General features: G+C 37.3%; 1 protein-coding gene across 11 annotated transcripts in view; it reads right to left on the bottom strand.

The window, feature by feature from the left end:
- sm (smooth) overlaps window positions 1-13,579 on the bottom strand; it is a 176,714-nt gene that overhangs the window by 146,941 nt on the left and 16,194 nt on the right. For all 11 annotated transcript variants that reach the window (XM_067348595.1, XM_067348597.1, XM_067348600.1 and 8 more), the window contains exons 2-3: window positions 6,323-6,366; window positions 3,688-3,757 (exon numbers count right to left, since the gene is read on the bottom strand). In XM_067348595.1, coding sequence (XP_067204696.1) covers window positions 3,688-3,757; window positions 6,323-6,366 — 114 coding nt within the window. The remainder of the gene's footprint in view (window positions 1-3,687; window positions 3,758-6,322; window positions 6,367-13,579) is intronic.

Genomic DNA, 13,579 nt, shown 5'->3' with positions numbered 1-13,579 from the left:
TCTACATATTAAGTAGTTGAAATGCAAATTTTGCGATTATATATTAATCAAGAAAAAAATCACAGAAAACTCACATTAACATAATCAAATGTATATTCGCATTTAACGCATAATTTATATTCGATTACTAAAATCATACTTTCTCTAGCAAAGTTATTATAAACCGAAACAATTTCGCCAAACGTTTATTCTCACAGTAATTATCATTATTCCGAAAAAAATATCACAAAAAGTACTCACTCTGATTAATATAATCAAATATAAATTCGCACATTTAACACATAATATTCAATTATTAAAATTGTACTTTCTCTAGTTGGAGTTATTATAAACTGAAACAATTTCGCCAAACATTTATTCCCACCGTTATTATCATTGTTTCGAATTCCAGCGCGAACAGCACGCACCTTGCGTACACTCGGGGAACGGTTATTTAAAAGCCAGTACCACGCTCTTGAATTACATCTGAGCACATGTATTTCGATTTCGCACAATAGTGTTTGTATTTTATAAGGTCAATGTCCAGCCGTGGATTCTTCCCGCGCAATTCAATGGAACATCTCGAAATATCTGACCTTTGCGTCACGGCGCGATGTAATATTGAGTTGTTTATCGAGCCGTTCACGTTCAGTGGCGTATTTACGCATACCCACGCATGATATGCGTTATCTTTAAAAAGTATGACTGCTATGAATAAAAAATTCTCCACCGTTCCAATTTTACATGCATAATATACTGCAATAGATATTTTTTGCATTTTTTTCCCTATCTTATCGGAAAACAAATTTTATTAACAAATACGTATGATATTTCAATATTTATTTTCTTCTTTTAGAAAAATTTAAGTCAATATAAAATATTGTAACTTCATACGCGAATAAAAATACCTTTTCGAAGATAATAATACCGCGAATAAAACGTGCTTGGAAAAATCAAATTCATCTCGATCAAATAGTTCGGAAATGAAATTCATAAGTGTTATTCGGAATAATCTTATATATGCTTCCTACGTTCTAATGCGATTCATGAGATATGTCGTTAGTTGCATTGACGTTTATCTGCTTCCAACACGTGCGTCGCGATAAACTAGACACGAGGAGCAGCGTCGTTCCGTGCATTTCGACGTTACCACCGCCGCCTCAGGCGCGAAATATTGGCAACCGTAACACGGAGACGCACTCGCAATATTGTATCTAGTATCGCTATAACCCAAATTAGCGTCGCATCTCCATGATGGATGCAAACGGCGAGAGCTTCAGCGTGAGACGGTTCGGTTTCGTCTTACGGTTTCAGACGGTATCGGATGGTAGTAAGATTGCACCAACAGGTGTACATATATGTAATTGTGATCACAATGAAAAACCTACTGAATAGCTCGTGTATCATAATTGCATATAAGGCAAATTACAATAAATTTTCATTATTTAAATAGTAATAATTAAATTATTTTTTATCGTGTTAAAAGATTTCACACTTTATATGTTATTTTATGTTTCAATTTCTATCATGCACAGCATTAAGCTGAATAAACTCGGAGAGTTAAAAATAAAACTTCTGAAAATTGACAATTCATAATTTTTACACTCGCTACTACGTTGCAGCTCCGCCCTCTACACGAGCCAACAGGATGATATAATTCAATAACGTAATGCATTAATAAACGTCACAATGACAAATATAGATCGTTTGGAGATCATATACGTCAGATCGTGCGCTTCTCTCCGGGAAGTTCTATAATAAACTTGATATTAAGTTCAATTTGCTTTGCATCTCGCGAAAGTTGACGTGGTTCGTTAACGCTAACCATGTGTTGGGAAAATATTTGCGGTACATAAAATCGACCGGCGGATTTAAATCAACTATTTACTTCCGACTGTGGCTGTCACCTTCGCGTTGATGTAAGACGCACGGAGTTTTCATCAATTATACGCCGAAAACTTCGTAAGTTTGCCACATCTTTTTTTAAATAACAAAACTGTCTAAATGTGTTCACTAGAGTTCACAGATCCTTTCAAAGCGTTACGCATATCCGCGAAACGTTCTCGCTAAATAAATGTTTGCATAGTGGATAAAAAAGCCGGAAATCGAATCGACGGTATGTTTTCGAATAAAATGAAATATCGATCGCATTTACTGATTAAATATACAGAGGCCATCGCAAAGAAAAAATAAAAAATAATCCGCATGACGGAAATGCTGCGATTAATTTATTTTAATGGATAGCGGAGATGACAATTCATTTGTAAATGCCAAGACGGTAAATTGTAAAATGTTAGATGAATAATTGCGTTACTGAAAGACAGAGAAGTGTAAGAGAAAGAGAGAGCGCAGGGAAAGCAGAGAAAGAACTAAGAGCGTGCTTGAGAGCTTAAACCTTCTAGGAAGCTCTAGCTAGATGAGCTTTTAATTAAATTGAGAAGATGAGCCCTTAATGGAATATGAAGTCGCGCGTTTTAGACACACTCGAGATTAACGGGTGCTTGTACACATCGCAAAATTTTGCCTCGTTTTTACCATACATTAATTGCGAAATGAAAGTTTGCTTTGCTACTTATTAAACATGTGGATACACGTTATAATAATAATAATAATAAATAATTCTATTCATAATAAATAAATTCTAATGTGACATACATTTTTAGAAACGCAAACAATATCATGGTATTTCTTGTAACTATTACATGTACAGATCAACGGAAGAGATACTTTGTATCTACGAGATATAAAAATACCGGGATTAATTTTTTTACTAGAAAAAGATTTAACGATGTTATTATGCGACATTAAAGGGATTATTGGATCATAATCATTCTCTCTTATTTTTGTCTTTACGATAAGATAGTGAGAATTATTTGCTCGTATTAATAAAAATAACCGCAACAACATAAATGTGTTTGCTGAAAACAATACATGTCGCGCAACATAAAACAAGATTATCATTGCGTATTTGCGCCGCAATCCGTACACTTTGAGCGCAACTTTGATAGCAGCGCGCAATATTGTTAATACTTTCGGTTATCGCGCGAGCAAGAAGCCTTTAGTCGGCTCTTTAATTAGTGGTTCGATCGCGGCAGAGGCGCAAGAAAACGAGCTTTGTGCGACCGGATAGCTATGCGTTAGCGCGCGCGCGCTCACGAACAATGTCGAATGACATCGACCCGACCGCCCGCGGACAACGGGAAGAAACGACGACGAGAGCAGCTCAAAGCTCATCTATTATTGGCGCAAAACAGAAATAAAATGCAGTGCGACGGCCTGTGAAATCTACAAGGTTGACGTGTTGCCAACTTTTGTTCTCTGTGGCTTTGGCTTCAATATTTTCAATTCCCGTTATAGTATGCGTCGCGCGGAATTGCGCCACTTTTCCGACTACTACTCACCCCGTTTGCAAATATAGAAAAAACACAAAAAATGCAGTACGTGTATAACGTTTCTCATACACCTGCGTTTCTCATACGACTAGCACATGTCATAAATGCCAATGTTTGTTTCATTGTCTTGAAAATGTTAATAAAATGTTTGAGTTTCAAATAGAAAAATAAATCAAAGTGATCTAGAAATAATCTTATTTTATCTGTCCGCACATGAGCACATTAAAAATACGAATCAAAGATTTCGTGCATGATTTGTGTATTTTCCTACGTATCGAGATGATATTAGTGTTAGTTGATAAATGAAAAGACTTACCACAGTGATGGGGTAAACTGGATTGATAATTGTGAACAATAGGACGTGATTCGGCTTGTTATTGTCTTCTCTGAAACATTAATTGATACGTATTATTCCAATGATTTCGCGCGAAGAACTTTATTGAAGTTTGCCTTAATAAGACATAATGCGCGACCGATGAAATCGCGAGTGCCCGTCATCCGTTCTCGTTAAAGGCGCTCCAATTATTTGAAAATTCAATTACGGAAGCCCGCTCGAAAACGAGGCCTCGATTATCGCCGAGTTCGCAAAAACTGCTGCGAATAATAATTCATTCTTCCTCTGCGAGGACATCTTGCTGATGCAGTGCAAAATCGTATTGATTGCATCCGCTGAAATATTATCTCGGCTTCGTTTTCGAAGATTGAAAAAGGTCAACATTCCCGTGAACTCTTTGTCATTTCCACTAAAAAAAAATCTATCTACATTTCGAGCTCGGATTAAATTTGTTTGAAATGTTGGTCATATACTCGATATTTGTTACATTCGAAATTTTATTTCTAATATTATAAATTTCAATATTTTATAATTTATAGCTCATTTTGAATGTAGAATCGACAATATTTTACGTATAAAGAGTGAAAATATTTCATTATCAATCATAAATTATTTTATTTAATTAAATAATTTTCGTAAATTATTTTCAATATCTGTTCGGACATTGAAGTCGAGAAAATATCCGGATAAATATAAGCAGCAGTAAAAGCAGTATTTTACACAAAATCGCCAATAATTTAAACTGAAAAGTACAAATATTTTCTACACAAAACTACTTTTCAGGTATGCGGAATGTGAATTGCACGTGCGCATCACGGTAGAAAGAATTATTACGTCAAACATAGATATCCCGCATTGCTGAGGAAAAAGCGAAACGAAGTAATCTCCACCCGATTTGACGTGCTCACGTGCTGCATAGCGCGAAGCAACCGGCCGCGGTGATGGACACCGCGCGATGCATTTTTCACGATTGATATATACATCTTTCTTCGTGACTTGCATTCAAATCATTGGCATAAAAATCAAACGGCGTAATTTCTTCTCGGGCAAAATGGTGAGATTGTATCACCGCTAAGAACATCCAATCGTACAGAATCAACGTGAATTAAATTATCACTTGCGACGATCAATGTTACTCGAAGCTTGTTTGTATCACGTTTTCGCGTGTTATCATACAATACACTATTTATATAGTATACTTCGAAGTAGTTGGAAATACGACTAGAATTCAATTTCAACGTCTCTTTCTCGACGACACTTGCAGCAAAAAGCAGCCTGATATTTCAACGTTTGAAATATCAGAAAAGGTGTATCTTTCTTTCAGAGACGGAAATGAAGATCATAGATTTTTTTTTTTTAACATAGAACTCATGAAACGAAAAGAAACAAAAATTAACATTTCACTCCCGCTTTGTTCCCTCGTTTATTCTCGATTATCTAACATTGATATCTGCATCTGTGACCACTTAACGGACTCGGTTTTACCAAGAAGTTATCGTGGAGTTCGTGAAGCAGATATCATCCGCTATTGGATTGCCCTTGCCGTATTGAATCACGCTTAATGCTCGACTTAACTTCTTATTATTAGACCTGAACTCATAGGATGGCAGAAGGGTCAAACTTCGACGGGCGGCTGCGTCGCTTTAATTAATTTGCGACGTCTCGATGTATATACCGCGCGTCTTGGTGCTTATCAGGCATCCACACACACACACACACACACACACACACACACACACACACACACACAATTCCACGCTCGAGCGTTCTCTTAATAGCGCGTCGTTGATATAATAGCGTACCGGTACAAATAAGAAAGAAGTATTTTCTAAAAGAAAGACCGTATTTGCATTTCCATCGGAAGTGAAAAGCAAATCTAACTTAAATGAATCGCGCACATAAATAAAACAAAACTGCATAATAATAATAACAAATCATTCATCCGCTGAAAGGGAAATGCAAATATAATTTAAATAAATTATGAATAAAATAAGACAAATAAAAAAAAATTCAATCTGCAAAATATTGTTCTAAAAGTTATATATAAAATTGTGCAGTATTAATATCGACAGCTTTATTGAGACCGATAGAGTGAGTGAACTGCGCGCGATTGAAGTCAATGACTGTTTATGCAAAGTGATCTATGAGACGATCGAATGGCGCCATTGATTGCACTGAGGCAGAGCTTATTGTTCAATCAAACGCATTGCGAAAGTTAATAGGCCAAAGGAACGCGATAGCGCATGATTGATAACACGGGGAAATCGAGATGATGCGGCAGAGAGAGTTTCGATAATCATTAATCAGATAATCCTATATAACAATATTTTATATGATATCAATAAATTTTCTGCAGTGATAAGATAAGAGCCGTCAACACAAACAAATCAAATGAATTTTTAAATAAGCAGTGACCTTTAATTGTTACAAATGTTGTTCTAATTTTAAACGGATATCTATGCTTTAAGCGAATAAAGCTGGAAATGATTCACTGATCTAATCATTTTAAGCTCATTTTAATAATTAATAATATAGATTTGAAGCGCACGTGCAATTTATCGCAATTGTTTTCAAACATAGTAAAATGTAGGGATAAATAATAAAAGTATTAACTTACCGTTTGCGGCGTGGTTCATCTCCATATCCGCCATATTCGTGATTCTGTAACAAAAAAAAAAGAAAGACCATTAATCATTAATAATTTTCCTTCGCGGACGATTAATTCGTTAAACTCGCGCGAAATTAAACACCGTTAATGACTTCGTGCGACCCGCAACATTTATCTTGCCATCTGCACAGTCTGCATGCGGTCGACAAGTTCCCTCGAAAATGTGAATCCCTCCCGAAACTACTCGCAAGTAGTCGAAAGTGCGGATTTCCCGAGCAACGTTTCCTTCCCCCCTCGCTGTCTCGCGCCACGGAGCAACATGTGTTACCGTCTTCCGTCGTAAGGAAATTGCGTAAGACAAATTCGCGCGGCGGTTTTGGCTGTATTTCGATGGTGCGCGCGGATGTCACCGCGGATGCGTGCTCGGTCAGTCTATTAATACGCGTGCACGCGTCTTTTTACGACGGCGCCCAAAGCGACGGAAATAGTGCAGCGGGACACCTTAGTGGCTGTGACGTATGGTCGCTTAGATAAATTCTTGGGAGACCCAATCTAGACCACACACAATTAAAGCAAAACTCGTAATATCCAATCTTCTCTTCCTTCTCTCAAACTGAAGGCTTATAAAAGTAATTAACAATATAATTTATAAAACTAATTTGTAAAACTAATCATTTGATTAACTCTCTAATTTTATCATTGCTATTTTACCTTGAAATTTTCATCATATTTTATTTATATCTATGTATCTTTATAATTTTTATTAAACGATAACTAATTTCCTTCTAAAAATATGTCGGCTAAATCATTTAATCGACATTTAAGCGTCGGAATTCAATACAAAACTATCGATGCAAAGATTTGTAGCGAAATTATAGACGAGACTTAGCTCTCTTTCGTTCCGGGTAGCAAATAATTGGCAGTATATTGGCTTCCTATTGTGTATATACAGAACATAATCCGCCTTGTGAAACGGCGCGCGAATGTCAATCCCTAAGCGTCTAGACTCCTATCGCTTCATATCGCGTAATGCGCAACGGGCCAGTGAATAAAACATGAAGCGCGGCACATTTGTACGCTGGAGTGACGTGTCGCTTGTCGCGGTTAAATAATTCATTCGCATTTTCCGCAACCGCGGAACGACAAGTGAAATCCGAGTGTTCACGCGGATTCAATTATCAGTGCGAGATATAGTCCGGTCACTCTATAAATTACATCTGATGTATGCGCCGCCTCAACTGGCGATACAACTTGGAAAGGCAATTCACGAAATGAATGCGTTGGCAAATATTATTTCCTTAAATATTATAGCTGTATGCTGTTATTATATATATAGTATATAAATCAATAAATTATTTGTAAAAGAAAATTAACTCAAAATAAAAATTCGTTCGAAAAGATTTCTTATATCAAGAGATAATATTTTGCACGTGAACAGCGTGCGTGCAACGGAAACGACACCTCCAAGAAAGCAAAAAGAAAAAAAGATTTATATATTCAATCTCAAACCCACTGCAAACTCATCGCTAAACCCCACCGCGCAACTCGTTCGGCCATCATATACTAACTCGAAATTTCTATTCCTTCCTATTACTTCGTAATTTCCCCCACCAGTGGGAATCTGGAATTTGCGACTCTCGAGAGACCAAAGAATCAAAACAAAAGAATCAAAACATGACGTCACGCGTTTTCGCTTTATTACTTTTAACTTGGTTATTGAATAGAATATTATTGTAAACGTAAAATGTGCGAACTGAGTAAAAAGAGGAAAAAAGAAAAAAAGAGGAAAAAAGAAAAAAAAAAGCACAAACAATAATGCAGTTTCTGCCTTGAAGTATTTCACACGCATGAATATGTGGATGTGCGTCGCTAATGATTCGGTTACGAAATTAGCTTGAATGTCAAAGGTAACAAAAGCGCTGCCATTTGATTTTGCGCACAAGCCGAGACGTCCAAGGCGTATCACATTCGCACGGCCTTTTTCGCGAAATAATAAACTCGTAACGAATATGCGGCGGGGTCAACAAGCGTTTATTCTTCCTGTTTAGAGAGCGTTGCGACTGCGAATGTTAAATATGTATGAATATTTACTCTGCTCGGCGAAGTTTAATACCATCATCAAGTACCTCCCATTGAAAGAGAAGAAAGAATTGTTGTTCGTAACGTCGATAAAATTCCTGATGTCAATTCGGAGATATCTTTAATTCTTTCCTGTCTGACTTCATTACGTGTATTATCATCATCATGCGCTGTTACCGCTACTATACCCATTAGCGTATTATTTAATTAATATCACTGGATTCTTCAAATGCGCGGAGATGTTTCGATAAATAACGAAGTTGTAATGAAAACGCGCAGCTTAATGAATGCTATTTTTCCTATCGCCAGCTAACAATTACGAACGTTGTGAATAACGCAACGTGGATAAAAATGTGTAATATTAATTAAAAGTATCATGTTCAACAGAACATCAAGCTATCATCAGTTAACTAATTGCATGAAAAAGAATATATAGTTTTTGAGTGTGCGACTCTAATTAAATTTTTACCCTCCCTCTCCAATCTTCTTTAATTAATATTGTATAATTACACTTTTTTCTGATCTATTTCGCACCTGTTTTCTGTTTGCTCTGACACGCTCATGGAATGGGTTGAGATACTTTCAGTAGACTGTTAAACGCGGTAAGAGAAGCGTTTAGCCGGAACGATACACATCCAGCGTGTTACGCGGACTCGCGAGCGAGAAATTCGGATGCCGTGCCTAATGATTTATTACTGGCGATCGCTCATTAATTCTTCGTCGCGTCCATGACTTGTGAAATGCGGCTGAACCGGCAGTCGCCGAAAAAGAATACAAGAGCGCGGTAAGAATCCGCTTGGGCGGACGGCCAAGCGGAGTTCCGAGAGAGACTCCGCGGAATATCCGACGCGTCGCGTCCAAGATCTCCGTCGTCACGAATGTTTTATAGCTCGCACATAGTATCGCCGTTACGAGGCGGAATGCCACGGGAATCCGTCATACGTTGTTATAAACATAACTGTGCACTGGCGCGCGACCAACCACGTGCTTTCGCGCTCAATGGGTACCGCGCTGAGCTGCCCGGGAGAAAAAATCACCGGGTCGCTCGGTAATCACTATGCAAATGGTCGTCGAAAAGACAGACGATAACAAGGCACTTTTACCAAACATACGAATCTCACATATTTCAACGTCCAATTTGTCTAGAAAATAAGGAAGCCAAAAAATAAACCATGTATATAGCTTTAGTTCCTATTTTTAAAATCTGAAAACGTATTCGTATTAGCTGAATTCGTATTAGCCGAAATTTGACAAAATAGGTTTTGCATAAATATCATAAAATAGAAAGCAAGAATAACATCTTCAAATTTTGCCCATATCATTTTGTTCATCCCCAGAAAATGCGATTGTATCTCAACAATATGATACAAATGATAAGATAATACAAGTGGTCAAAACAATAGAGTTACGTTTGACATATTTACATATTTTGATGAGACGCGGTTTCTCGTTGAATATACAAATACGTAAATCCGAGACACCTTTGAAAGATGCCATGTGTCCTCGATACAAAATTGGGATCGTGTCCATCTGTCAAGCGAATCTGCCTATTGAGCCGACCGTTCGTCAAAAGAGGAGACATGTAAACTATCGAGCCAATTTTCTTTGCGTTCTACGCATGTCACGATGAAAGATGATAAGATTCGAGCTGCAAAAGCTGCTTCGAGATTCAATCAGCTGCTTACTTATCACCTTAATTCCCTACCAATTTGTCAAGAGCAGTTGAGTAATTTCGTGGATTCTTCAGAAAATAACATTCAACAATATATCTTTTATTTCTAAATAAAAAAAGTTATGTAAAGTTTAATCTGTTACAAATAAGTTTATCTAAACATATTTAAAAAAGTTAAATGCATTATGAAATATGAATAAGTGCAAAATAAGGAAAAAATTATCTTTAATCCTTTCCTTGTTATTGTGTTTATACTTGCGCGTAGGAAAATATCGCTATTTTCCTCCTTTAGATAAAACATCTGCGCAGCAATTAATCTTTAACTTTTTTAAATTCCGAGACGAGAAAGCAAACAAATCCTCTTAAATGCAATCACCATTTTAATGAGAACATCGATTATGCATGAGCAAAAAGTTACGCAAGTTGCTAAAAGCAGCGCCCGCTGAGCGTTGAAAACTATCGAGAAAGAGAAATAAGACGCCGACACTCCGTTTAGAAATTTCGAACGATCAACGCGAAGATTTATAGACACTTAAAAATCAAATATGCGCAATTGTCCGCGCAAAATCGCCGACAACTTGTTCGCTTCTGGTCTCGCGCGTTACAAAAGCGTGGCTCCTGTTTGTAATCTCTTTATCAGCACGTGGTTGGCACGCAGCCAATCGACTTTCTGCCCGTAGAGCAGCGACCCGTTCATTTCCCGTGGTTCACTTCGATTTGCTCTAACCGCCGCTGGATCGGTTAGAGCATTGACCGGGAAGAGAATAGACGCTAATAGCATAACGCACACCAGTACACGCACAAAATAACAGTTCACTCAATTTACGCTGTAACTGGTAATTCGCAAAAGATATGCCATCCTTTAACGAGCGAAGCTTATATCGCTTCCATTAGCATAAATAAAAATTAAATAAAGATTCTATCCCTCGTCGCAAAACTAGAGAGAAAAACCGCACCAACAAGAAAACAACACCAACAGCGGAAGAATCTTTCCAACTCACAATTTTCTCGACTTAATTGCAGGGCGTTTGTAATTTTTCCAATTAGTTTTATATATATAATACATAAAAGAGAAATTTTTTTCTCGAAAAATCAACGACGCGCGTTCGCTTTTGTAGGTTTGTTAACATTTAATTTACTGCAGCCGTACGCGTTCAAGAGAAAGGGAGTGATGTGAACTTTCCGGAATGAAATTTGCCAAGAAACCTTAAGGAAGTTTGCACTTTCTTTCTCTTTGCCGTCCTGCACTTGCTCCCACGGGTGTTATCGAGATTCCGATAAGTGAGCCTTTAAAGAGTTTCACACCTTGCAATGCCGGCCGGTGAAACTCGCGCGAGGCCAACACTCGCGTGCTATTTTATCTCATTCGCGCGTTCGTGAATTACATTTCTTATCGCGATGATAGATCGTAAAATTGCGCATTTTCTTAACTGCCCTCTCGAGATTAATCGTTTCTCAAAGTAATTACAATAATTTTTATTTTCTAATAGAGTAAATAACAGCGGTTCTGACATTTCTATCTATTATTTTCGCAATTTATCAAATTCAATCTATGGAAGTAACCAGAGATCTTACTTTATTTTTCGGCAATTATTTAATAAGAGTAAAATATAATGATGTGTGCATTCATATCGTATTAAATTTTATTTTGTTGTTCACAAAGTGCTTCTTGAAATGAGTTATGAACAGATATAATCAACAACGGGATAAGCTACAAAAAGCTTATTCGTTCCGATGAAAAAACGACACAATCGAAACTATTTCTGCAGTTTGTCGTGATCATTTCGCGAATATAATGGAAGCAGTATTTTCCAAACATTCTGTAATAAATTTAATAAATAGTCAAAGACGAGAGACCCAATGAAGCAAAAATTTATAGCCTTGGAAATTTTACCGCTCATGCAATTAATTCTTGTGGCAATGTAACAATCGAAACAATAGCTCAATGTTTAATTCCTAGAAATATTATTCCTGTAACAAGCTCGTTATTCTGTTTGTTTAAATGTTATTAATTGTTTAATAATACCTTCCTAGAAACAGTGCGATCGTGATATAAAGTTAATTAAAACAAACACTTCGACATCACAGAAAAAAGTAAATAGTATTATATTTAACATTTCAATGATTTATATGTTACATTAATAATTCCGTGCAATACGATTGTTTGAATGCAGCATCAAACATTTCTTTGAGAACAATTAACATGTAATAAAGCGTAACGAGCGCAACGCGCGGGTTAATGAATCGCGCGGATAAATAATAATTCGTAGCATGCGATTTCTCGGAAAATGCATAGACGAACCGGTTAGACGTTGCGTTCATCGAGCTCTCGAGCGAGTTCCCTTGAGTGCGCGCGTGTGTGCAATCGCCGTGCCCCAATTATCTTGTCGGCTATGAATTACGTACGGACCACCCGCCGCGTCGGCATCCTCGGCAGGACGAAACTTTTCGTGCATTTCGCGTTAATTTCGCAACCGAGCAGCTGGTATCTTCTCACATTTCGGGACGGGGAGGAACGTGAGCCACGAACTTACTCTCCAAAAAAGCGCCGGAATCCTCGAATGTAACAGGGAAAGTTTTCGCGATTCGCGGTGCTTTTAACCCCCTGCCAAGTTCTACGTTTCTGTCGCGTGCCGCGCTACGATTTCTAATTCGCTTTTAAACTTTCGGATACCTACACGAGTTTATTCCCCACAGAATTTAAGGTTTTATCCGCATTCGCACTCTGACAATAAAAATAACGCGAAATAACTGTATTTGTTTTTTTTTTTGTACAAATTTATTTTGCGAAACAATTTATTTATCGTTAATCAAATTTGTTTGTATAAAAATGGTTCCAGTTTGACAAACAAGTTGACGCACATTCCTAAACCACTTTCCCACCGTGATAAATTAAATCTCAGTGCAATTTTCACGCAGCAAACAGAAACGAGATATTCAGATTTTTCTTTCTAAAAGATTGTCGCTCTTTCTAAAAATATCCTGATCTAAAAATATCGATACCGGAACTTGTCTGCCATCTTTGTTCAAATCTAATTTACTATGACGAACTATTTGGGTGATAATAAATCATGTCCGGCCGTGCGGGACCATTTCGTCACGGCAAATGGATTCTGAACGCATTATTAGAGCAGAACAATGCGCGTCGCCGTCGCCGACTAACTTAATTTTTCTTTTTGTCGACCGGCCTCAGCGTCCAAGACAGAATCTGTCTGTCGTCGAACGACAGACTCCTGACTTTCCTGACTCCTCCCGAGATCCCTCGAAAATATTTCAGACACGCTTCGCGTGCATTCGCATCGAATATTTCTGCGAGGATGCGCAATCTTTTCTGCTGTATACTTTTAACGCTACATGCAATGCATTTTCTATTTTCACGCCTTCAGATTAGAATACGCTTCTCTTCAATAAGTACGTTCGAGAAAAAGCAGTCGTAAGAAAATGTAAAAATATTGCAAGAAAATAATGTTCTGAATTTAAATACTTTTCTTTATGCTGATTTTAATGCATCTATT

Source organism: Linepithema humile, chromosome 2 (assembly GCF_040581485.1).
Source record: "Linepithema humile isolate Giens D197 chromosome 2, Lhum_UNIL_v1.0, whole genome shotgun sequence".
Taxonomy (NCBI): domain Eukaryota; kingdom Metazoa; phylum Arthropoda; class Insecta; order Hymenoptera; family Formicidae; genus Linepithema; species Linepithema humile.
Note: the sequence above shows the minus strand (reverse complement) of the source record. Positions and strands in the feature narration are given on the sequence as shown.